Here is a 27057-nt window from a genome sequence, read left to right on the forward strand (position 1 = left end):
CTGACTCCCCGACAACAAGTCTTACTTAAAATAAGTTGACTTTATTGGCAATTGTTCTTATTACTGCTAACGTTGGCATCAGAGACGGCCTCCTCCCAGGTGCTCTAGCCCTCCACATCGCTTCCAAGACATTTAGAAACAAACCACTGAGTACAGAAACTGGTCCGGCGGAGGCCTCCACACATGCAAGTCAGTGATTCAGGGTGGACGGCTTCACTGGGAGCTCCGGCGCCACCAAACTCCTGCTTTGTTTTCTGTTGATTTTGTTTTTTTATTTCCAAAACCCTGAATGCTTTATTGAAAATATGCATACATACACTTTTCCTACACAACAATACAAAACAGTACAATCACTTTTTTATGTAAATAACACATTGAACGCAAAAACTCCCCTTCCCAACACATCTCCCCCTCGTTGTTTTTTTTTTGTTTTTCCCCACCCGAACCCAAAGGAACTTAGCGATGCTACAGTAAGCCCTTGTATTCCCACCCGGTCCCAACCCGCCGCCACCACCACCAGCATCACCACCGCTGAGAATAAGACATAGTTAAATTAGAAACAACTCCCTCGGTAAACAGAACAGACACCAGGTTGCATACAGACATTTTTTTGTTGTTTTTTTTGTTGTTGTTGCCGCCACCAGCAGGTTTTTTTTTGTTTGTTTTTCTGTCGGGTCTTCTGAAACGATGTGTGGCGTGGAAGTGGTTCTGTGGTCCAGGAAGAAAAAGAAAAAACACACCGAGAAGATAAAAGTTCAACACGTGGAGGAGGAACACTTGTTAAAGGCGAGGGGTGGATAGTTCGAACCTGATTTGATTGAAGGTAACACGCTTCCTGTCCGGCCTCTCGTGTTACTGTGCATATTCGTTTAGTTGTGAAAGCAGTGGTGAGATATGAACACAAAAAAAGAGAAAAAACAAAGGATAAAGAGGGGTTATTAAAGATGAACAGGTTAACAAAATAATAATAATTAGGACTCCGAATGTCTGGTTATATTTTAATATGATCATACAAGGAAATATCAACCGAAAAGAAAAAATAAAATAAAAGATAAAATGTGAACAAAAGTAACAAAAGATAAAAACAGACAGAAAAAGCACTGTTGTTTTTTAAACACTTTACTGTAGCAAATAGTCATTACATACCCTGAAAAAAGGGGAGGAAGAAAGCTCTGAAAGTTGGTTTCTTTAACGCCGATTTCGTTTTCGATTCCGTTACTTCCTTTTTTTGTTTTTAGACTTTTATTCGCTGCATTGGGGTGCATAGAGGCAGAGATCCTGCTGTCGATTTATGCTGGATGTGCAAGAGAGCAGCGAGTGGAGGGAAGGGTGGAGGGTTTATCGAACATACCGAAGGTTTGTGTGCAACTGTATGAACAGGAAGGCAGTCTGTGTGGGTTTTCACCTTCTAAATGACCTTTCTTTCTGAATCCGTCAGTGCCGTTTGAATGGTAAAAAGAAGGAGGAGGGAAGGAAGAATTAAAGCCCCAATTAAAAAAAAAAAAAAAAAAAAAAATTTATTACAAAATGGCTCTCAAGTATTCTTTGTTAGATCGAGGTCCCTACAGGGGCTTTGGATGATTAAAATCCTCTTTACAATTTGACTTTTTAGGGATGTTGGGGGGAAGGAGAATCTTCTGCTGGTGCGAATTGAACACACGTACAAAAAAAATAAGATAAAAAATTAAACACGCCGATTTAATCTGCACCCAGTAACAACGTCATGCCATCACTCGGTCACGCTAACGAGCACGTTTAGGTCGCACTTGAACCCTTCCACGTGTCTTTAGAGGAAGCGGGAAAAAAAAAACCAAAATAAAAGAACCTCCGGCTGGCATGTGGATCCTCCGGTCGTCCTCAGATGCAGTGGAGTTGTGCGGTTAGCTTGCTAGCTAGCTAGCTCGGAGGAAGGGGGCGGGGCCTCATTACAGCGACTCGTCCTCGTTTAAATTAAGGAGTAAAAAGTTTTTTCGTCTCTAATTCTGAGAAAAAAAGTGGAATCTTCACGCTAACGCTTCCCACGGCTGCTACTGAAGCTAAAAAAAAATTTAGCGTAGCCTCGTTTTTTGTAACAGTCGCCGGCGTGCACGTTTAAGTCGCACTTGAACTCTTCCACATCTGAAAGTGTCCTTAGAGGAAGTGGGAAAAAAACAAAACCTCCGGCTGGTATGTGGATCCCCCGGTCGTCCTCAGATGCGATGGAGTTGTGCCAATAGCTGGCAGCTAGCTAGCTAGCTCGGACGAAGGGGGCGGGGCACAGTTATGGCAACTCGTCCTCGTTTAATTTACGGAGTAAAAAGTTTTTTTCTTCCTTCTCTAAATGCTGAGAAAAAACAACGCTAGAGCTTTCCATGGCCGCTACTGGAGCTAAATGAAGCTAAAACACATTTAGCGTAGCCTCCTTTTTGTAGCAGTCACCGGTGGGCACGTTTAAGTCGCACTTAACTCTTCCAAGCGTCTTTAGAGGAAGCAGGAAAAAAAACAAAACAGAAGAACCTCCGGCTGGTATGTGGATCCTCCCGTCGTCCTCAGATGCGATGGAGTTGTGCGTTTAGCTAGCTACCTAGCTAGTTAGCTCGGAGGAAGGGGGTGGGGCCTTGTTACAGTGACTCATCCTCGTTGAAATTAAGGAGTAAGAAGTTTTTTTTTTCCGTCTCTAAACGCTGAGAAAAAACAAAGTGGAATCTTCACGCTAACGCTTCCCACGGCTGCTACTGGAGCTAAATGAAGCTAAAAACATTTAGCGTAGCCTCGTTTTTTGTTTTTTTTCCTCTCTCTGTGAGCTGGTCGGTCAGTGTTTGTTTTTATTTGTTTTTTTAACGGAGGATTTTCAGCCTGTTTTATCCAAAAAAAAAAAAAGAGAATCTAGCGAGAAAGAGGGGCGGCAGAGGGAAACATACATACAGAAGAGCTGCTCTATCGTCCCCCAACACCCCGCCCCGGTCCATGGAGACACTTTACAGGTGAGTCCAGCAGCAGACAGCTGTGGTCCAATAAGGAGACGTCTGCCCACCGAGCAGCCGGATGGAGGACGAAGGGTTTGGTTGGAAGAGTCGCAGCCTGCCGGCCGGCGGAGGTTCCCGCTGGACTCGGAGGTTCTCCGGGCCGCCGGGTTCCAGGTTGAGGACGTGAATTTTTCAGAGTCCGTCGTCGTCATCGCCTCCGCCAGAAATCTTCTCGCTTGTGTTTTTCTCTTTTTTGTGGCTTCGGATGGAGATTCTTCGCTTGGCTTGGTGTCGGGTTTAGTTGGAATTTTCGTCTTATTGTGGGATTGTTGGGTTGTTGTTAAAGAGAAACGTTATCGGCTCCGACAGCGACCATCAGCTGTCCATGTTACTGCAGTTTTCTGAGGGAAAAACACAAAAAACCCATGTAAATACGACGCTAAAAATTACAAATATTTATAAACCAACGCTATTTTTTGGTAGTGTTTATATATATACACACACACACACACACACACACACACACACACACATATTATTTGTTAATTTTTCAAAATATTTTTAGTTGTCGCCGGTTACCGTTGAGTCCGTCGGCCTCTTGCGAGTCGAGGAATGGCGCCGGACCCCAGACCCGGACGGTGCCGTCGTCGGAGGCCGAGGCCATGAGGCCCGGGATGGCCGGGTTCCAGCTCACACAGTTCACGGTGCGAGTGTGTCCGGTGAGCTCGGCGATGGGAAGCTCTCCACGCCGGTGCCAGATGTACACTTTGTGGTCTGAAGACGGAGAAAATAAAAAAAACAAGATGATGATGAAGATTCAGAATGTAGGAAGCAACACTGGACTGTGTTTTATTCATCAGTTATTATCTTTATATTAGACAGAAGTCCACACTGTCAAGAAAAGTTAGAAAAACAACTAAATCTGTAGTCGATTCGTTGGTTCATTTGCTTGAAATCTGGTCGGTCTGGCTGAAATTAGACAAAAAAACTCGATGTACAAACTTATACACAACAACAACCACAAAAACGCACAAAAAGCCCCAAAACGGATGCAAGTGAACCCCAGAGAGAAAGAATCAGTTGACTCCAAACTAGTCAATGTCAAAGAAATCATCAGTGTTTCTGTGTTTTGTTAAAAGTGACGGACGAAAGGTGGATCGTAAACTTTAGAAATAATGTCACACCTACACAAATACCGTCCACTTGAATAAAATATTTGATATCGGCTCTAAAAAACCACATCAGTCGACTCCTTTTCCAAACAACGTCGACTGAAACAGAGAGGATCATGCTGGAAATATTAAATTCACACAGTACTTCTTGTGTTTGCATCCAGTCAGACGCAGTTACAGCTTTATTACACGTTTTATTTAGTTTTCCAGGAGTGTTTTTTCAGAGGCTTTACAGTCTGCATCATCGTGACAGGTTGTTTAATTTCATTATCATTTTGCACATCAAGCTTTTACGCAATATCAGCACATAAGAATAAATCAAGACATTTTTACTGTCAGTCAAAGCTGATGTATGTCAGCGTTGTTTAAATGAGTCAGAGTTCCAGAAGCGATCAGCAGTGAAGACAGAAATGACTCAGGACGCTGAATAAAAAACACACAAAAATGACAGAATAATTAGCACGGAAGTTGAGCCGAACGTCGGAATTTCCAGTGTCACAAAGGTGACTCTGTTTCTACCTGGCTAGATCTCCATGGTAACTGATGCTGTGGAGCCAGATCTCCATGGTAACTGATGCTGTGGAGCTACATCTCCATGGTAACTGATGCTGTGGAGCTAGATCTCCATGGTAACTGATGCTGTGGAGCTACATCTCCATGGTAACTGATGCTGTAGAGCTACATCTCCATGGTAACTGATGCTGTGGAGCCAGATCTCCATGGTAACTGATGCTGTGGACCACTTTTATGTGAAGAAGTTGAAGCAGAAAGCTTGAGATGACAAAGAAAGTTCAGAACCACCTTTGTGGTTCTCAATTTTCTTTGTCATCTCAAGCTTTCTGCTTCAAACTGTCAGAGTTAACGGGTATCACAAAGGCAGCTAATGCTTAGCTTAACGAGGCTGCTAACTTTTCCGATACGTTACCTTCGCTGCCACTGGCGATGAAGTCTTCGTTGTGTCCTCCGAAGCAGGAGTGGATGGTGTAGAAGCCCTGGGTCACACCCTGGTACTTCCTGACCAGCACCCGGTCCTGAAGGTCCCACAGGTGCACTCCCTGGAAGGACGAAGAGAGTTTATGAATACTGGAGCAGCGCCGACATTCAGGAGTAAATGAACTGATATTTCTAACAGCAGGAAGTCTCACCTGAGTTGCTACATTTAACAAAGCTAATCTTCCGTTCTTTGAAACGGTAAAAGACATGATAGGGTGGTCCTCCTGAACTCTGTGGACGACACGACAACAAGACAGTCAGGATCTGAGACGTACAATAACACAAACATACAAAACATATTTATGTGATTTCAGCATCACCAACAAAATACATGTAGGGTTCCCATGACTTGAGTTTTAGTTGAATACACCTGTACTATACTATATACACATACAATACACCTGTATTATACCATATATATATACAATACACCTGTATTATACTATATATATACACAATACACCTGTACTATACTATATATATATACAATACACCTGTATTATACTATATATATACACAATACACCTGTACTATACTATATATATACACAATACACCTGTAATGTACTATTCTCTCTCTCTCTCTCTCTCTCTCTCTCTCTCTCTATATATATATATATATATATATATATATATATATACACAATACACCTGTACTATACTATATATATATATATACTATGTAATTTCAACTGTGTGCCGTCCCTTGCAAAATAAAAGAAACTAAAACAAACAGACGTACATGTTTCTGTCCGTTAGGTCCTCGAAGTTGTATCCTCGGATGCGCTGGTGGGTGTCTGAGGCCAGAACTGCCCGTCCGTCGCTCAGACACCAGAGACACTGAACTCTGACGCCCTCCCAGGAGTCTAACAAGTTACCGTCCAGGTCCTGGAAACAGAAAAACAGACTCATTAACAAGAGAAACGGCTGCGTGTTCTGTCATTTAAAGCACGTCATCATTCACAGAGAGAACATCTATCATACTCCCACATGAAAACATCCTCACAGGTTCATTGGGTTCAAGCCTGGAAAGTCAATACGCTCAAGGAGATGATTATCTTCAGACCAGAGCAGATGTTTAACAGCTGCTGTACATAAAACAAACCTCACAAACTGAATATAGAAGAGATATTTAACTCTTCAGAGATAAAGATAAAGATATAAAGACTTTATTGTCATTGTGCAGAAGTACAACAAAATTTGTCTGGAAGAACACGACAATAAGCAGCAGTGCAAATAAGAGTAAAAATAGATAAAAATAGTCTTAAAAATAAAAAGAAGATGCAAAAATAAAATAAAAAATAGGACAAAAGCACATTAAAGTGAATCCTAGAAGCTTAAGCAAAAAGAAAACTCTTTAATTCTGAGCTGATTCTTGGATAAAAAGTGAAATATCTTCAAGAAACCTAAAAGAGAAGTTTAGTTGCTTTTTCCTGAAGCTCCTGGGATTATTATGACCTGAAATTTGCAGCAAAATAAGATAAAATAAACCTTTATTAATCCTACAGGGGGAGAATTTGCAGACATTTAACAGATAATTAATATTAAAAAATAAACCAAAAATTGTCCAAATTCCTCTGGATGGAAATAATAATATAGCACAGACTTCTCCTGATTTTACATGAGTTTTAATTTTCTTGAACTGTCTGTAATTTTATTATTATTATTTATCTTTTTTTTCCTACCCAGCATTGCTTTTATATAAATCTGTTTCTTTTCTGCCTTTAAATTTAATTTTCTGCATAAATAAAGTTTATTATTATCATTTTTATTGTAGAAATACAGCTAAGAAGTATTATTTTTGCACAGATTTGTCCGTACGTAGAAAAATTACAATATTGTACATATTTCATGAGTAGAAATACACATAGATAGGTATTAATTTTGAGCAGATTTGTCCATAAATGGAAAAATAGCAATATTGCACATATTTTTGTATATGTTTTGTATCAACAGTCACTTCAGAAAATCTGCAAAATGACATTTATCAAAGCAAGAAACTGTAAAAACAAGAAATAATGGATCTGTCAGGAAAATAAACCAGATCTAGGCCAAAAATAATGTTTTTTTTTTTTTTTTGTTTGTTTTTTTATAAAAACAAAATCATGTTACTCTGTACCAGCCAGCAGTTAACTAATATTCACTACTTGAGTTGAAACTTTTTAACGTGCAATAACACAATTATAACTCCAATTATTATTATTATATTTTTAGGACAAATAAGAAATGTGGTGCCTATAAAGTACAAAAACAATAAGATATAAGTATGATACTGCACTGAAATAAAATAAATAGCTAAAATAAGACTGGAATAGAACTGTAAAAGTAATGCTGGTAATTATACTGAGGGAATTAACTGTTTCCACTTTTAAAAATAAACATTTTTATAAATTGAGGTATAAAAGAGACAGTGATGTGAGACAAATTAACCAAATCTAAGTATTTCTATTTGTCTCATTTAAAATGTTTGCCAAAAACAGCCTGTTTGTTTTAACCAGATTCTGTAAAAATCAAAAAATTCTGAGCTTGTAGTCGGAACTGAAAGTCCATCAGAGCTGCAGCTGAGATCAACAGTCACAGGACAAAAATTCAGAGAATTTTCCGCTGAATTAAATGAATTAACGTGCAATAACATAATTCCAACTCCAACTACTATTATTTATTATGCTGTATATTTGCATTTTTATTATTTTCTTTGTACATTTTTACTCACACACTGATAAAACTGTCCTCTTTGTCCTCCGGTGACGAAGCGTTTGCCGTCAGGGTTCCAGGCCACGCTGGTCAGGCTGTCTTCGTGGGACTGGGACATCTTGGTGCGCAGCTCCCCCGTCTGGCCAGAAGGGGGATTACAGGGACGGTGGAGAAAAACAAGAGGAGGAAAAAAAGAAATGGGGGAAGGGAGAAGAAACATTAAGTCAGAGTAGGGGAGGGATGGACAGCAGAGGAAGAGAGGGGAGGGAGGACGAGGAGGAGAGGTCACTGAGTACACGGCTGGAGTCTACAGGCTGCCTTTCTTCTTGTTTACTGGACGTCTTTGTCATTTAAAGAGGCAGAGAGTAGAGATAAAACATAATCGTTACCTGGACGTTCCAGAGCCAGAGCTCGGAGCAGTCGTCGGGTCCACAGGCGATCAAGTAGGTGTCGTCAGGGCTCCAGGCCAGGTAGGAGACTCCGTAGGCGTGACCCTCCAGGGTTCTCAGCAGCTTCACCTGGTGGCTCTCCTGCAGCAAAATAAAGAGAAGAAAACGTTTACTGATCAATCACTGGGAAATTCACATCACTGCAGCTTCACTTGGTGGCTGTCCTGTTCCAAAATACAGACGAGATGAGATGAGATGAGATGAAGAAAGAAAAGATACGAGGAGATAAGATGAAATAAGATAATATGAAGAAAGAAAAGATAAGAGACAAGATATAAGATAATAGATGAGATACGACAAGACATGATAAGATATGATACAATAAGATTCGATACGATGAGATACGAAGACATATGACAAGATACAATGAGATAAGATATGCCTGCCTCTTCGTATCTCATGCGAAGAGATATGAGATATGATAAGATACAATGAGATACGATGAGATATAAGATATGAAAAGATACGATGAGATACTATAAGATACGATAAGATACGATGAGATACGATAAGATATGATGAGATGCGAAGAGATATGACAAGATACGACAAGACAAGATACAATAAGATACGATGAGATACAATGAGATATGATAAGATATGACAAGATACGATAAGGTACGATACAATAAGATACGATGAGATACAAAGAGATACGACAAGATACGATAAAATATAACAAGATATGACAAGATACAATAAGATACGATGACATACAATGAGATATAAGATATGACAAGATATGATAACATGACAAGATACAAGGTATGACACAATAAGATATGAAGAGATACGATACAAGATACAATGAGGTACGACAAGATAAGATACGATACAATAAGATACGATGAGATATGACAAGATATGATGAGATGAGATATGGGAAGATACGATAAGACATGATAAGATACGACAAGATTAGATACGATACAATAAGATATGATGAGATACGATGAGATACAATGAGATACGGGAAGATACGAGAAGATATAAGATGACAAGATACAATAAGATACGATACAATAATATACGCTGAGATACAAAGAGATACAATAAGATATGACAAGATACGATAAGATACGCTACAGTAAGATACGCTGAGACACGAAGAGATACGTTAAGATATGACAAGATACAAGATACAATACAATAAAATACGAAGAGATACAACAAGATACGATTCAATAAAATATGATGAGATACAGTAAGATATGATAAGATACAATAAGATACGATACGAGATGAGATAAGATATGATAAGGTAAGACACGAGAAGATAAGATATGATAATGTAAGATACGACACTTTACTTTTTCCCTTTATATTTTTCTACCTATGTTTATATTTTTAGGACGTATTTTCTATCTATGTTCAAACAGCTGCTGTACAAACACCAAACTCACATATTTTTCTTTTGGTAAACTCTCTTCTGATACAATTCTCACCGTCTTCAAAGCACCAGTTAAATACAGAGGCAATTCAAACAAAAAATAAGCAAACAACATTAAGGGAATCCTAGTAGCTTCAGTAAAAAGAAATGTCTTTACTTCAGAACTGAATCTTGGATTAGAGGTGAGCAGATGTTTATATTTCTTCTGCTTTTTAAATTTCTAACACTTTTAATGGGAGCAGCTGTAATGTTATGATCAATAAAGTATATCTGATTCTGATTTTAGTGAAATATTGCACCTGAGAAATTAAAACATGACATTTTGCATGTAAAATTAAATGCTGCACATAATAGATAAATGGACAGACTATAGAGAAAAGCGGCACTGCAGAAGTTGTTGATACTGCTGGTCTCTGTTCTGTGCTGATACAAGAACCTCACATAGTCAAATAAGTGCAGATTGGTGTGCAGGACGTTATGTAACATTTAGGCTTCGTGCACGCTAAAGGCCAAGTCATGCTTTCTGCGAGTCGTGACGTAAACCTCGTCATCCGCCCATGGACCCCTCAGTGGACGTCTGCAGCCCAAACATCTGAGGCACGGCGGCTGCACATGTGTCAGGACGACTAATGGAGCTCAGAGCAGAGAAGCTGTACGATCGTCACCTTTATAACTCATCATTAACGGAACTGTAACTGAAACAGCCGCTGCCAGATTTAGGAGGAGGCTTGATTTAGATTTATGCACAGTTAGAAGCTCTAAATTCTCCAGATATCCTGTGCTGGACACACCATCACTGGCAAGCTACTAAATTGTGGAAAAACAGCAAAATTTCAGCATTTTTTTTGGTATATTATTATAATTGGTATATTAATTATTAGGTATATATATTTTTTTGGTGTTTTTCTGAGTTTAGTTTGAGAGGAAACGTGACTGCCTGTTGCAGATTGAATCATATTTTCCATCATATGCACGCGGTTTTAAGAAATATGCAATATCAGTGTTTCTTAGGTCAGAATTTGTGGAGATTTTGAGGAATTTCTGTACTTGAGTATAAGATTATTTATTTTTCTACTAATGTTACCTTAACTTTTTGCCATTTCTGCTATAACACTGCAAATTTACTCACTTTGAGATTAAACAAGGCAAGTTTTTTGTCTTTTTTCCAGCTTCTACTCTTGCATTATTTTCCTTTTACACAACACTATAGTAATGAAAAATTGATCACAAAGATTACCAATTAACAGGAACACCAGGAATAGCTTTGTAAAAACAGTAAGTAACCATTGAGAAACTCCCATATCCTTTATTTTGACATTTTTAAATCTATTTTCTGTCATGCAGCAACCATTATTAAGTTTATTTTTAATGCTGTTGCTATGTTTAAACTCATGCTGAAAAATTTAGGATGAAATCAGGATTTAAAACAATGCAAAAGCTGCAGTGTACTATATACGTTATGAAGCACATCTAATCCAAAGTTTAATCTGTTGTCTGTTTTACTACTTCCTGGCATTCTCTTTGTGTGTCTCATTCAGTTTAATGGTTACAGAACTTTAAAAGAATTATATCAAATCTAATTCGAATTGTAACATCTGTCAGAATAAATCACAGATATTTTCTCCTAGCATCCACATTATTGGTTGTAGGACTGTTGCTGCCTTCTAACTTAGCTGCTAGCCGTTAGCATAGACTTAGCCACTTTAGCAAATTTCCTGGTTTGAAAAAAAACGACACAAGTGAGACAAAAAATAGCACACACATATTGCCCACTAAGGTCCAGATCTTAAATCCTTAATTATTGTTTTCCAGACTCTGTTTCAGGTTAATCTGTTGCCTGCATTCTAACTTAACTGTTAGCCATTAGCGTAGCATTATCCATCGTGAGAGAAGCCCATTTCCTGGTTTGTGGCAACGGATTGTGTTTCACTTAAAACACAAAATGACAGAAATAAGACAAAAAACAACAAAAACAAGACACAGTATGAGCCAGAGAAAACCGGAAATGAAACAAACGAGACGCAACATCACAAAAATGAGACACGAAACGACATAAATCGACCCACATGTTGTCCACTAAAGTCTCTAATTTAGAGTATTATTAATTATTGTTTTCCAGACTCTGTTTCAGGTTAATCTGTAGCTGCATTCTAAATTAGCTGCTAGCCATTAGCGTAGCCTTAGCTAATTAGCCGAGAAGCTAATTTCCTGCTTGGAGGTAACGGCTTCAAAACACAAAATGAGAAAAATAAGACACAAAACAACATAAACGAGACACAACATGACAAAAATGGGACACAAAACATCACAAACCAAACACAAAAGACAAACGAGACAAAAACTTGAGACACAAATGAGGCATAAAACGACACACATATTGTCCACTAAGGTCCAGATCTTCTTTCATTGTTAATTATTGTTTTTCAGACTCTGTTTCAGGTCAATCTGTTGCTGCATTGTAACTTAGCCACTAGCATAGCCTTAGCCACTGAGAGAGAAGCTAATTTCCTGGTTTCTGTGATAAAACAACACAAACAAAACACACATTGTCCACTAAGGTCTAGATCTTAAAGTATTGTCATTAATTAGTGTTTTCCAGACTCTGTTTCAGGTTAATCTGTGGCTGCATTCTAACGTTAGTCGCTAGCTGTTAGCGTAGCCTTAGCCACTCATTGTAAAATCCGACAGAAAAATCACAATTAGATTTCAGGACCCTAAAATTGAGACCTTGTTTTACTTTGAAACTCCAGGGTTTTAGTCTGGACACCATGTATTTTGGAGACTTTTAGAATCGATAACGCACCCCTAATATTCACTTTTCAGTTGTTTTAAACACACAATCTGTGTTGTTCCTGATTCTTCTATCACCTGAATGCCTCTCAGAAGAAAACAAAGCCTTCAGCATCGACTACCAGCAATAAATCCCACATTAATTCCTCAGAGCTGATGGATTCCAGGTGCTGCTGACCTTGTTCTCTCTGCAGCAGCTCGGTTTGGTTCCTTTCTGCAACCAAACAACCAGAAACCTGCCTCGTGTTTACACTGTTGGCGTGTTTTAAAATGGAAATGTATTAATGTGGGCGCAGCCAAAGTGATAAGTTCAAGGTAACCGAGTCCAGTTTGTGTGTGACAAATTAATTTTCCTCAGTCTGGGTCTGAAAATTCAAAAAGACTTGAGTCTGAGCCAAAATAAAAGAACCTGGAGGAAAATTTGCCGCTGTTTGTCCTAGAAGAGTCCTGCATAAGAACATTTTCTGCTTTATGGTAAAACAGGCGGCGCTGCATGTTCAGAAAAACACCACCAACCACATATAAATCATCAGGAAGCACTGAAGACTTCCACATTTATCCTCAATAATACAGTAAAAAACTGCACCTCGGAGCTAAAGAATAGAAACGTGCGCATATTTTGGTGGACGGAGTCTCAAAAAAATTGCTTCAAAGAGCTAAAAGCATATAAAACATGCACCACAACATCACCACAACATTCCTGAGGTGTAGTTTCAGCTGCGAACTAAACTATGAAAAAGAAAAAAGCGGCAGCAGTTTGTTTATTTCACTCACCGGGTCCACTTGCCAGATTATGACCGTAGTGTCCTTGGAGCCGGTGGCCAGTTTGGTGCCATCGTTGGAGAACTTGCAGAACCACACCTCATTACAATGTTCTGTGAGAATCTGCTGGGTGTAGCAGGGGAACTGCTTCCTGCAACACAAAGAGAAAAATATCATCTGTAGCTCAGGATTCTGCAATAACAGCATGAGAGAGGAAGGAGAGGACAGTAAATAGATTATGAGAGCGAATAGTGGAGGAATAATGGAGGAGAAAGATGCTGAGGGCGAAACGTGAAAGAGTTACGACTTCTAATGAAGAAGACAACACAACTCTGGTCTTTCTCTTAATAACGTTTCGACTGCAGTAACGGAAATGTTGGGAACGCTTTCCATCATATCAGTGCATATCCATTTCACCGACAAAAACGAAAGAAAAACAACACAAACGAGACAAAGAACAACAAAACAAGACACAATAAGAGAAAAAGACAGGAAATGAAACAAATGAGACACAAAACAACACAAACGAGACACAGCACGACAAAAATGAGACACAAACGACAGAAATGAGTCTCAAAAGACAGACGAGATACAAAACAACACAAACAAGACAGAACGAGACAGAAAACTACAAAAATGAGACACAAAAGTATGAAAATGAGACACAAAACTATGAAAATGAGACACAAAACAACACAAACAAGATTAATGAACAAAACCAAGACACAATATGAGCAAAAGGAAGTAAAACAAATGAGACACAAACAAGACACAAAACGTCACAAACAAGTCTCAGAAGACACAGATACAAAACAACACAAACAAGATGCAACATGACAAAAACGAGACACAGAACAACTCAAATATACAGAAAACGACACAAGCAAGACACAATATGAGCAAAACAAGACAGGAAGTGAAACAAATGAGACACAAACAAGACGCAAACTGTCACCAACAAGTCTCAGAAGACAGAGACACAAAACAACACAAACGAGACAGACAAAAACTGGACACACAACACCACAAAAAAGATGCAAAACGACAAAAACTGGATAAATGCACGCAAAGAAGACACAATATGAGCAAAACAAGACAGGAAGTGAAACAAATGAGACACAAAACGACACACAAAATGAGAGGCAAAAACTGCACACAAAACACCACAAAAAAATGCAGAACGACACAAACTAGACACAAAAAAGACACACAAAACAACACAAACACATATTGCCCACTTATGTCCAGATCTTAAAGTATTATTAATTATTGTTATCCAGACTCTGTTTCAGGTTAATCTGTGGCTGCAGTCTAACTTGGCTAAAACAAAAACACAAAACTACACAAATTGACAAAAAAAACAACAAAAAACAGACACAAAATGTGCCAAACAAGACAGGAAATTAAACAAACGAGGCACGAAATGACACAAATGAAACACATATTGCCCACTAAGGTTCAGATCTTAAATTATTATCAATTATTGTTTTCCAAACTCTGTTTCAGGTTAATCTGTGGCTGCATTCTAAATTAGCCGCTAGCTGTTAGCGTAGCCTTAGCCTGGCTTGTGTTTCTTGTTCAGTTTTTCTGTTTGAGAGACATTTCTGAGACCACAGAGTGACGACAGACAGAGAGGATCTGCATCAGACCTGAAGTAGATCATTTAACTAATCAATCTATCTAAAGTGGCCAATAAAATACAGATAATTGGAAAACTGTCAAATATCAGCCATGCTAATCGACCACAATCGGTCTGTCTGATGTAAATTTCCCCAGTGAGGGATCAATGAAGTTTATCTTATCTTAACATTCTCAGTTTCACACCAACGAGAGGTCAGAGGATACGTAAACACGATGATGTAACCGACCTGCTGCAGACGTGGTCGAGGAGGAGGGACACCGAGTCCAGGTTACTGTCCAGCTTGGTGTTGTGATAAAGGCAGCGGTCCCTCTGCAGCTCCACCGCCTGTCGCAGCAGAGTGTGCAGCCGGCGAGGCGGCAGCATCACGGAGGGCGGCAGGTAGGCTGCAGGAAGATCAGGACACAAGTTCAGCCCTGAGGGTGGAACAGACTGTGGAGAAAGAACGGGGTCGGAGTACGGAAATGAATCCTCACTCTGTAGTTTGTCCAGCAGCCGGCAGCGTGAGGCGGTGCCCTTCCCTTCCCACTCGGCCTTGGCTCGAAGGTCCTCGGCGTGGCTGCACATGAGGTACCTGAGAGGAGATGCAGGAATTCAGTTTATGCAGCAGAACAAACACAACAAAAATGCCTTCAACCCCTGAAGACGCCGCTTAATTAAAGGTGGTCGACAGCTTTACATACTTAGGTTTTCAAATAGTACCAAGTCTTGATAATATTGTAGGAACCAAGTATGTTTTCTAGAGTCTGATTCAGGTTAATCTGTGACTTCATTCTAACTTAGCCGCTAGCTGTTCGCTGCTAAGCCTTAGCTGCTGTGAAAGAAGATAATTTCCTGGTTTGTGGCAACAGCTTGTGTTTCATTCAACCAACAATAACAAAACTCAAAACGACACAAAAAAACAAAAAACAAAAACAAGACAGAATATGTGCCAAAGAAGACAGGAAATGAAACAAACAAGACACAAAATGAAACAAATTAAAGCAAAACAACATAGAGGCCCAAAACAACACAAACACATTGTCCACTAAGGTCCAGATTTTAAATCATTATTAATTATTGTTTTCCAGATTCTGTTTCAGGTTAATCTGTTTCTGCATTCTAACTTAGCCGCTAGCTGTTAGCTGCTAAGCCTTAGCCACTGTGAGAGAAGCTAATATCCTAGCTTGTGGCAACAGTGTGCTTCATTCAACTGACAATAACAAAATGACACACAAAGGAAATCTCGCTGAACAGTGACAATAAAGCTTCTATATCTACATCTTCTCTATAATCTGACCTCTTTTAGACTTTTTATGGACATTTTAGTTTGAAACAGGCATAAAATTGTACAGAAAAGTGATTAAGAAAGGCGTTTTGGATCAGTTTTGTTGCTGAAATGAGGAAAAAAGTTTGCGAGTCACTTCACAGAACCGAAATTATGTCACTTTCCAGCCTGTTAGCTCGACTACATTCAGTTCAGACTTGTGTTAAAAGTGACCCATACTCAACCCACACTAGGAAGATTTTTGTTCCTATTTTAACAGAAGCATCCAGATGACTTCAGAAGTGAAAGTCTGAAAGAAGCTCCAGTGAAACATTTTGATTTAGTGCTTAGATAACGTTCAGCATCCTGTAGAAACCTACAGTGACTCAGCTGTTTACTGACTGCAGGTATCGTGTGAAAAACAAGCCGACAGAGTCAAGGACACATTTACATGCAGCTGATTGATGGACCTAACAGACAGATCAATGCGTCATTGGAGCGACGGCCTGTTCAGGTTAACAGGCTCGGAGGTCCACTGAGTGATCGATTCCCACTAATTGATTAAATGAAACATGAGAGGAATTTATTTGCTTCTACTGTATGTAACTGATCGAAACTATAAACATGAAAACAAACCAGCAACAAGCTAAAGGTCGTCCGAGTCATCCGCTGCCCCGATAAAGTCGAGGGCAAACACTGGAGGTTGTTTTTAAAAAGCCTCATGATGGAGTGTCAATAATCCTGTAAGTAAAAACCTGTTCAAGATAAAAGCAACAGGCCTCTTAATCTCCAGTTTACTGGATCAACAGGAGCTGTGTGACATTACAGATTAGAGCTTAAACATTAAACCTGGAGGCATTTGTCATAGATTATTATTCCACCAGGGAACAGCAGAGTTATGTGATGATCGGCGTTGGTTTGTCTGTCTGTCTGTCTGTTCGCAACATTAGTCTAAAACAGAACAACGGATTTGGATGAAATTTTCAGTGAAGGTCAGAAATGACACAAGGACCAAGTGATTAGTTTTTGGCAGTGATGCAGCTTATAGTCTGGATCCATGGATTAGCTAAAGATTTCTATATCATTGCCAGATAGCAACACAGCATCACTGTAACCATGACAACAAGTGAACACTACGTCAGCTGCCTGCTGATGATCACATGATTGTGATCCTACTACAAATCCACCGCTGAGGACTTATCAGGACTTATCCATCAGAAATGATCCAAGGAACAACTGATTAAATTGTGGGGGTGTTTCTGAGTCCCATCAATTTCTGCCGCCTGCTACATATTTAGGTCACGTGATTCAGTATCCGTACATAACGTACACATGCAGAACACACGCCTGTGCTCAGTGCAAAGTCATTCTGTTTGTGGGTACATATATATTAAATGGGCACATTCTATGATGATTTCTGATCATCAATAACTAAAACAAATGCAGCATTTCTGACATATGGGGGAATGGAAAGCCTTGGAGGAGGACTGCACTCTCCGAGTGCTTTTCTTGTTTTCATAGTGGAAAAAAATGCTGATATATCCCACCATAATGACTAACCAGCCTCCATTAAAACATCCAGCAATCTAAAATTCCTTTATTTAACCCTCCTGTTGTCCTCATTTAAGGGCACCAAAAAATATTGTTTCCTTGTCTGAAAAAAAATCCAAAAAATCTGCAAAAAAATTCCCCCAAATTTCTGAAAATGTGCAAAACCTTCAGGAAGAAAATTCCAATATTTCCTTAAAATTTCCCCTTAAAAGCTTTGTTTTTTTTAAAAAAAAAACAAACAAATTTTTAAAGAAAATTCTTGTAAATATTTTCAAAAAATGAGTAAAAATCTTTCAAAAAAAATCCTAAAAATATCTAGTGATTCCATATATATCAGTAAAACTTCTAATATTTTCTTTAAGGACATCAGAAGTTTCACTGTGAAAATATATTTTTTTCCACATTTTCAAACTTTAAAACGGGCCAATTTTGACCTGCAGGACGACACGAAGGTTAACAGCTAATAATACTCATCTAACACAGCTCCAGTAAACCACTTTTACAGCTGACTTGAGAGCGTCGGCAGGAGCTGCATCATTAGTGACTGCACAGTGTGTGAGGGCTGCACGGCTTGTTTGTAGGTGTGTGTTTGTGTAGGCAGCGTGAACATTGTGCGATGACGGCCGTGAGGCAGATGCAGCATCGGACGTTACCCGCTGAGGACGTGGATGCGATCTGTGTTGTACTTGAGCGGCGTCAGCTCTCCCCGGAGGACTTGCAGAGCCTCCAGGACTTTGCCGTCCTCCAGGTACTCCAGGTACTTCTGCTGCAGCAGCAGGAACTTCATACGCTGAGGAGAACCAGAACAAGAAGAAAGGCATGTTGGAAAGACTGAATAAAGCAGAGAGAGAACAATGAATACGTTGAATCTAGGCCAGCAGGCTTCGCTTTGACACAGATGAAAACTGATTTCAACCACTGAAAAGGCATAAAAGCAGCATTTTTAACCCTCTGAACCCCAAAAACCATCAAGGTTCATGAACAGCATGTTGTCTTTTTTTTAAAAATGCCAAAATTACTATATTTATCTGAGGCAGAAACAGTTGAAACACAAAGAAATGCCAGATATTCAACTCCGGGGGAGTCTTTCAACTAATCATTTACAAGTCTATCTGGAAAAAAAAAATCACATTTCATCCAAATCTTAAAAAAAAAAAAAAAAAAAAAAAATCATACACTCAAACCAGACTAAATTCTGCACTATTCAGCAAAACTGTGAAGCCGGTAAACATGATAAATTTAAAAACAAAGCCAAAATTCCACTATTTATCAAGCAGAAAATGTAGAAAATTTAAAAAAAAACCATCAGATTTTCATCAATCCTTGGACTAATAATGTGTGATGTATAACTCTGTTCAGAAAATGTACCAATGAACCACGCTTAAATAAAGGTAATTCATAAAATAAACATAAAAATTCACAAACAATAAAGTGCTGGCACCACATTCTGTAAAAAATTTTTAAAAAATTCTTAATCCCTTGGCAAATGAGACACAAACATGAGCAAAGATAAATGAACGCAAAATGGCACAAATAAGATGCAACATGACAAAAAAGAGACACAAAACGCTTCTAACAAGTCTCAAAAGACAGACAAGATACAAAAGAACACAAGCGAGACACAAAATGACACAAATGAGACACAAACAGACAAAAACGGGACACAAAACACCCCAAAAAAGATGCAAAACAACACAAACAAGACACAAAATGACACACAAAACAACACAAACAAGACACAAAATGGCACACAAACGACTTAGAAAACAACACAAGGACACACAATGACATGAACGGAACAAAATAGGAAAAATGAGACACAAAACAACACAAACGAGACAGAACGACGCAAACAAGATAAATGAACACAAACAAGACACAATATGAGCAAAAGAAGACAGGAAGTGAAACAAGAGACAGAAAATGACAAAAAAGACAGAAAATGACAAAAAAAGAGACAGAAAATGACAAACAAAACACATTACAAGTTGTTGTAAATCCATTCATCATGGTGAAACATATTTCTACAGCTGAAGAACAGAATAAAGAGGAAGTCTGGAGAGACTGGAAACGTAAATATGTGTAGCATGTGGAGACATAACGACAACAAAGTGGCATAAAAAACCACAAAAACGAGACACAATACAACAAAAACACTGAAAGCAATACAAACAAGCACAAACTTACAATAAAAGAAATAAAAAATGATACTACTAATATTTTTACACATTTTCCTCTCTACTCTGCTCATCATCTGTAGAAAGATGTTTCACCATGCTGAATGGATCTCCATCAACTTGCAATGTGTCTCTTTTTTGTCATTTTCTGTCTCTTTTTTTGTCATTTTCTGTCTTGTTTTTTGTTGCTTTCTGTGTAGTTTTTATTGTTTTCTGTCTTGTTTGTGTCATTTTGTTTCTCATTTTTACTTTTTTTATGTCTCGTTTGTGTCACTCTGTGTCTTGTTTAGTTAAATATCTACAGTATGCAGAGACAATATTTTACATTTTCCAGTGTTGGTAACATTTGTGGGCTGCAGGATTTTATATTGCAGTGAAAAATGATCCCACAGTGACGAAAAACGCCTAGAAACCATTTGGAGTTTATAGGTTTAAGGTGCGTAGCAACATGACAACAACAAATCACTACATGATATTTAAATCAGCTAAAACTAAACTATAAAAGGCCGTAGCATGTTGTGACTATCATATAACCCGTCGTGTTCTTTCACGCCGGCGAGTGTTTTTTCTACGGCTGCAGGTCAGCGCTGACATTTGTGGTATTCGGTGTCCGTGTCTTATCTCAGGTATGCAGCTCTGCCAACTGCTGCAGCCACAGTTATACCTGCTGCACATACATTCAGAGCAACATCCTCCCACACCGCTCCACAAATAAAGACTCTCCAGCTCGGCCTGTGAGATCAGTAAACCGGAGCGGCTGTGGAAGTCGTGTTGACGACGACTGTCAGACCTTTCATGGTTAAACTCTGCAGACAGATGAAGATCAACAGATAAGAACCCGATAGAATGGACTTCTGTCACCAGGGAACATTTTATGTAGCTCATTTTTTCTGCTAACTGGCGTGCTAGCTTGGGCTAATTAGCCTGAGCTGAGTCCCGTTTCCAAAAGTATGTACTCTCAAACTTATCTTCAGAGTATATTATCTCAGTTGTTAGTATGCAGTACATAGATTTTAATCAGTTAGTATTAAGAAGAAATACTACAAAAAAACCCTCACAGACTGCAGTATAGCGCTAAACAATACTGCACAACAAAACTGTAGGTTCCTGTTGTGACACATCTGCTGCCTGAACCAGGCAATCAGCACCAGAATTAAAACTGATCAGCTGAACATTAGCGTCTATTCTGAGTCTATTAATATGAATTAATCTTACAAATCAGAACCAGAGTTTGTTTGAAGAACTGGATCTAACATGGCGTCTGTTTTGGCTGCAGTCTTTTTTCCAGAACATCTGGAACATTTCTCTAATGTTCCGCAGCAGGAACCTGTATGGTTCTGGAACCTGCAGCCGACTGACTGGTGGAGGTTTGTGCAGGTCTGTGCAGAGGGAAACTCACCACAATAGCGTTGGGAGAATGCATCAGTGCTCTCAGCTCGTTGAGATCATTCTCAGCCTGGACCAAAACAAAGAGACGCAGAGAGAAATGTCAGCTCGGCACTTTCCACGCACCGTCAGAAAAAACAAACAATCATGTCAACAGTTGGAGGAAAAATACAAACTGCTTTTACTGTTCTGCAGGTAGAACAGATCAAACGTCAGACACGTGGCTGGATTCAAATCTGCTTCTTACATTCAAATATTTACACCTGTATTCATTTTACAGCCTTCAGTTCTGATGTTGGATCATTATTACAGAAGATTTATTTTAATAAAAGCTTGGAATAAAAGTTAGAATGCACTTAGAGCTGGGGGATTAAATACTCATTACATAAAAACGACATAAAATCTAATGATTTCCTGAACTGTAGGCGTTCTAATAAATATAACTTTATACTTTTAATGTGATATTTACCACACAATTGGACATATTTATTGATATTTCATTCTAAAATGATATAAAATTGTTTGCTAGACGTTTCAGATTTCAAATTTAAAAGTGTTTTCCAGTCAGGAAATAATAATATTTATTAATAGTAACTAGCGTTAATAATAAATAAGACTGATATTACACATTTATCTCACAAGTCTAAATATTAAGAATAAGAGCCCAATATATACATATTATTACACCAATTTACTTGACTAAATTAAACATTAAGTTAAAGACCCTACAATATTATTATACAAATCTACCAGACTTATTATTTTATTCATTATACAATGTTAATAATTTACTGACTAAATTAAATATGAAGATTAAAAACCTACAACATTAATTATCACACAGCTTTAACACTTTTCACTTTGCTAATTTAGTTACTATAGTTAAAAACATACAATGTTTTTATACCAGTTTACCTAACTAACATCCTGTATTTAATATACAATAATCCTAATTTACCTGAATAATTTAAATAGAACATTTTACACTCAACAATATTGTTTAATTTAAAAACTGCATTGCTATTCTAATTTATTATGCTAGCTTATCTGACTAAAGAAATATTAATGTTACATGCTACAGTAGTATTTATTAGACATTAATAATAATTTTCATGACTTATTTAAATATTAAAATGAACACTGAACAGTACTTTATATTCAAATGCAACTAACGAATTAAGATATTGAAGTTAAAATCCTGCAATTTTATTTACTATACTACTTTATCTGACTGAATAAATACTAAGGTTAGACCCTACAGCAGTATTTATTATATATTAATGATAATTTACATGACATATTCACAACAGCACTTTATACACAAAGGTACTTAACAAATGTAGATATTGAAATTAAAAACCTACAATTTTATTTAATAGATTAGTTTATCTGAGTAATTAATTATTAAGGTTACACTCAACAGTAGTACCATACAAATACACCTGACTTATTTAATATAAAACACTAATTTATCTGTCTAATATTAATATTGAGTTGTAGCTATAATAATAATGAGCCGTTTTAGTTCCTTTCTTTCTGCTCAGCCACAATAACTTTGTTTTTTTTCTGTCTGGTCTGTCAATATTAATAATTATACAATACAATCTATAGCATGCATTCAATGTTAGACCAGTAAATTAAATTTAACACCAAGAGAAAACAGCTTCATGTTAAAAACTGTGACTAATTATTGTCAGAAATGTCTTTACATTGTGGCTGAAATGCAGAATTCTCTCATTAAAAACTCCAAACAGGAATCACATTTGCTTTAGTTGATGATAAATATGACGTGAGGCTGACTCCTCATGTGTTACAGGATAATATGACGGCTGTTTATCTCTTTACTTATATATACATATATGTAAAAACAGGACCCACCTTGTCCCATTCTCCTTCCATGACGTGGTTTCGGAACTTGGTGGCCGAAGGATGTTCCAGCCGGCAGCCCGATTCCTGCATCAGCAGATCCACCGTCTGACTGCAGAAACACAGACAGGAAGTAACGTTAGGTCAATAAACGGACTAAAGACACGAGAAAATAAAAGCAGGAGAGGAAGCAGAGTCAGGCTGATAGATGGACTAAAGACGTAAGAAAATAAAAGCTGGAGAAGAAGCAGATAGATGGACTAAAGACGTAAGAAAATAAAAGCAGGAGAGGAAGCAGATAGATGGACTAAAGGCGTAAGAAAATAAAAGCTGGAGAAGGAGCAGAGTCAGGCTGATAGATGGACTAAAGATGTTAGAAAATTAAAGCAGGAGAGGAAGCAGATAGATGGACTAAAGACACGAGAAAATAAAAGCAGGAGAGGAAGACTAAAAATAAAGCACAGAGGTGAGATTTCAGCACAGAAACGGTGAGTCAGGATGACGTTAAAGCCACATTTCTACACTAATTATCCATCTTTTAGACTAATACTGATGCTAACTATTTAGATAATCAATTTATTGGTTTGAGTGATGTAAATTTGGTGAGTCTGAACAAATTTTTCTGAGAAAAAATGTCGAAATTTTGTGGATTTATCTTCTTGATATTAATATTTTCTGGTTTCTTTCCTCCTCTGTAGCAGTAAACTGAAGATCTTTGGGTTGATCTACATTTTTAACCATTTTATGAGATTTTAAAGACAAAACAACTCATTTTGATGATCAATTAAATAGTCCGAGTCATTTTTTAAGAAGAAAAAAGTCTAAATTCTGTGTTTCCAGCTTCTTAAATGTGAATATTTTCTCGTTTCTTTCCTCCTCTGTGACACTAAACTGAATATTTTTGGACTAAACAAGACATTTGAGGAAACTCTGATCCATATTTTTCATGGATGTTATAGATGTTTTTAGTTGCAGACCTTCAATGAACCTTCATTAAACCAAACTCCATTCAAAACAAAATCCAATTTAAAGCCAGGCAGAGAACGTTAATATTAAAAATTAATATTAGTCAGTCAGTATTTTATATTATTAGATTATTAAAATTTAAAGCCCATTATTCTCAATTGAGCCGCACGTTTTGATGTATAATTTTTAGGGTTGTTTTAGACGCCATGTCTGAAGAATCTATAATAAGAACAAACCTGACGAATAGTAATAAATGTGCTCCAATGCTCGTGAATTGGCGTAATTAATTATGAATAAATAGTATTGAGAAATTATGTTTTTGAGAAAACAAAAGAACAAGTTTGCCACACATTTTAATGTATAATTTTTAGGGGTGTTTTTTAAAGCTGCAGGACGATTTAGATGCCGAAAATTGTGTCGAAAGAATCTATAATAAGCCTGAGGAATAGTAATACATGTGCTTCACTGCTTACGAACTGGCATAATTAATTAGGAATATATAGTATTGTGGTGCTACAGAGATGCACCGACCTTCAAATCAAGTTTACGAGATAATAAAGAAACATGTCTGTTTATTACATCATCATGTTAACATGTAAATTTATTTCCAATTTGCAAAATATGTCAAAATAGTCGATTTAATTCAATTTCTAGGGGGAATTCAAGGTATCCAGTACCTCACAAGTGTCATAATTAAGAAAAATAAGTAAAATATTAAGCAAAATAAAGTGCAAACCGTGCTGGCAGAAGAGATAATTGTAATTTTGTGTGTATTGATTGAACGTAGGAGGAGGTTCGGTGTCATGACCAGCCTGTCGACCACAACCATCTGTCCAAACACCACCATCTCCGCTGAACACACTCCACCGCCACAAACACACCGCCCGCCGACACCAGTGTGTGTGAGCCAGATAATGAAAGTGTGTTTAGGAGAGGTGGGGGGAGAGGTGGGGGGGTTTACACCTTCAGCATGATGACATCATTCTCAGGTATCAATGGAGTGGCGCAGCAGCTCTCTACACTGATTCCTCTTGCATTTCCCCAGCTGAAATGTGGGGGCTCTGTTTCATACCAGCCATGTATCCTATCCTACCCCCCCACCCCCCCAAACTAACCCCTTTTATAACACCTTATATTAACGGCAGCGACTCTCAGCTGGATGTCACAGATCGGCCTCCCTGGAGATGATGACTGCACATATATCCCCCCCACCCCAAAGTGCTATAATTAGATTCAAACACAGCGTTTTCCTTCTAAAAACAGCTAGTTGAAGGATTCGCATTCCTCAGCCGCCATGAAACCATCCCATTCTGCTCAATCCAGGAGCAAAAACCGTCGCCCACGGTATTGACTACCAGCTAATAATAAATAACATCTATATAATAATAAATGCATGCCCTCTTCTTACTGCTAGTGGCTCACTCTGATCTGGCACAAAAATAAAGGTTTAATTTGGATTCTAGTCGATAATAACAGTAAACGCCATCCATGAGGGATATTTTGATGAATTAAACAGGTGACAGCTGAGGGAGTGCAAAGAGAGCACTAAAAAAAACACTTATTACACTGTTTGTCTGCGTTACCTGCTTATTAATGTGCAAAAAAATCTAAATATGAGCTGGGGAATAAAGAAAAAACACCAAATACTGACGCTCAGATTTTCTATTTTTTTGCGCAACCGCAAAAAACCTTGACAATCCAGAATGAGCGTTTCATTTAGAATCCAAATCGAGTTTTTCAGTTAAAGTGACACTGATTTTTTTTTTTTTTTTTACACCATAACAAGTGATCCTGGTGTCAGTTAATCAGATGATGTAATGCCTTTATTCTGTTGTTTAAAAGGACACGTCGAGGCGTTAGAGGAGCAGAAATAAACCGTGTTAAACATCACGGTGGTGAACAGATATACGTGTGTTTTTGTTTTCTGAGCGCAGGTTTAATGTCCGGACACAACACTTTGAACGCAGGCTAACGCTGTTAGCTCCCATGCTAACTGTTATTGTGCAAGATGGACCCCTTCTTTCCACCAACTGCCGAGCCGAGGCTAACTAACTACCCCATCCCCCCATGTTTGTGTCTGTCAGCCGCACTAATAGCGTTTTTACCGGCCGCTATTCCGCTGTTTCGCACGAATAAACTCACATATTGACACCTCGTCGTGTGTTCGGCGCTAACGTTAGACGCCTTTACAAGTTTTTCCTCGACTGACAGGCTGAATAAACTTACTTGAGCCCCAGTCCGTGAAGATGTTGTCCTATTAATCGTATGACATCCTCCTCCGCTTGCGATAGCCGCTTCTTCTTCTTCAGCGAGCCCACCTCCGAGCCCGAGGCCGTGGAGGCGGCCGAGGAAGTCCCGATTGAGGAGCCGTTGCTGGTGCCGACGCTGTTCCCGTTGTCCGTGCTAGAGAGCAGCCCGTTGGAGTGGGTCCCCCCGGCCGAGGATGACTCCCCGTTTTGTGCGCTGTTCAGGCAGGAGAGCTCCGAGGATTCCTGTCCCTGCCCTGCCCCGTTTGCCTGCATGCTGCCGCTGAGGTTGTTGACGACGCTTCGGTTGAAGTGGATGGCGGAGGTGGCTTGAGAGTGAGTAGCAAGTCCTAGGACAACTCCGGACAGGCCTGTTACGACTGCTGAAGCCCCGGGCTCTCCTGCTCCCTCCGCCGCCGAGGCTCGGTGCTTCTTCCGCGGGGGCGGCGACGCTCCGCCGGTGTCCGAGTCGGAGGAGGAGGAAGCGGAGGCCAGAGTTTCCTCACCGAGAGCGGCCGTGGTTAGAAGCCGGCGGAGCTCCGGGTGGGAAATGAAGGTTGCGTTTCCAGGTTTGGAGCGGACTGTCACGGCGGAGCTCCGTCAGTCTGACCGTTTTGTTGTTGTTTCTCTCAAAACAGCTGCAGCTCTAATGGAGGCCCGACGCTGTGACGTAACAGGAAATTCCTACACTAGCAAGCTTCCGGGTAGAATTATAATCCAGGGCGGTGCAAATGAGCTAGTTAGCATCTTAATTACCCATAATAATAGCAGAGGAGTTACTTAGCA

The 27057-nt window shown here is 38.8% G+C and overlaps 1 protein-coding gene across 2 annotated transcripts; it reads right to left on the reverse strand.

Moving 5' to 3' along the window:
• Window positions 1-21: 21 nt before the first annotated feature.
• On the reverse strand, window positions 22-26950 carry wdr26b (WD repeat domain 26b). Of its 2 annotated transcripts, XM_023285887.3 has the most exons (14): window positions 26252-26950; window positions 23072-23171; window positions 21207-21263; window positions 18284-18420; window positions 15310-15407; window positions 15063-15219; window positions 13207-13345; window positions 8193-8333; window positions 7823-7942; window positions 5852-5997; window positions 5263-5341; window positions 5043-5172; window positions 3525-3719; window positions 22-3346 (listed from the first exon to the last, which is right to left on the reverse strand). In XM_023285887.3, exons 1-14 carry the CDS (start codon window positions 26545-26547, stop codon window positions 3321-3323), a joined length of 1821 nt encoding a protein of 606 aa, XP_023141655.2. In that variant the 5' UTR covers window positions 26548-26950; the 3' UTR covers window positions 22-3320. The 2 variants fall into 2 exon arrangements, with proteins under 2 accessions (XP_023141655.2, XP_035811279.2); XM_035955386.2 differs by having other exon boundaries at window positions 15063-15407.
• Between the last annotated feature and the right edge of the window lie 107 nt (window positions 26951-27057).

This window comes from Amphiprion ocellaris, chromosome 12 (genome assembly GCF_022539595.1).
Source record: "Amphiprion ocellaris isolate individual 3 ecotype Okinawa chromosome 12, ASM2253959v1, whole genome shotgun sequence".
Taxonomy (NCBI): Eukaryota; Metazoa; Chordata; class Actinopteri; family Pomacentridae; genus Amphiprion; species Amphiprion ocellaris.

Bases quoted from the DNA above. Each gene is read 5' to 3' on its own strand.
- wdr26b (XM_035955386.2), bottom strand. From the start codon at position 26,547: ATGCAGGCAAACGGGGCAGGGCAGGGACAGGAATCCTCGGAGCTCTCC. The intron at 5,173-5,262 runs GTGAGACTTCCT...TCGTCCTTCCAG, and splicing joins TGTTAAATGTAGCAACTCAG to GGAGTGCACCTGTGGGACCT. The intron at 3,720-5,042 runs GTAACGTATCGG...CTCCGTCTTCAG, and splicing joins CATCGCCAGTGGCAGCGAAG to ACCACAAAGTGTACATCTGG.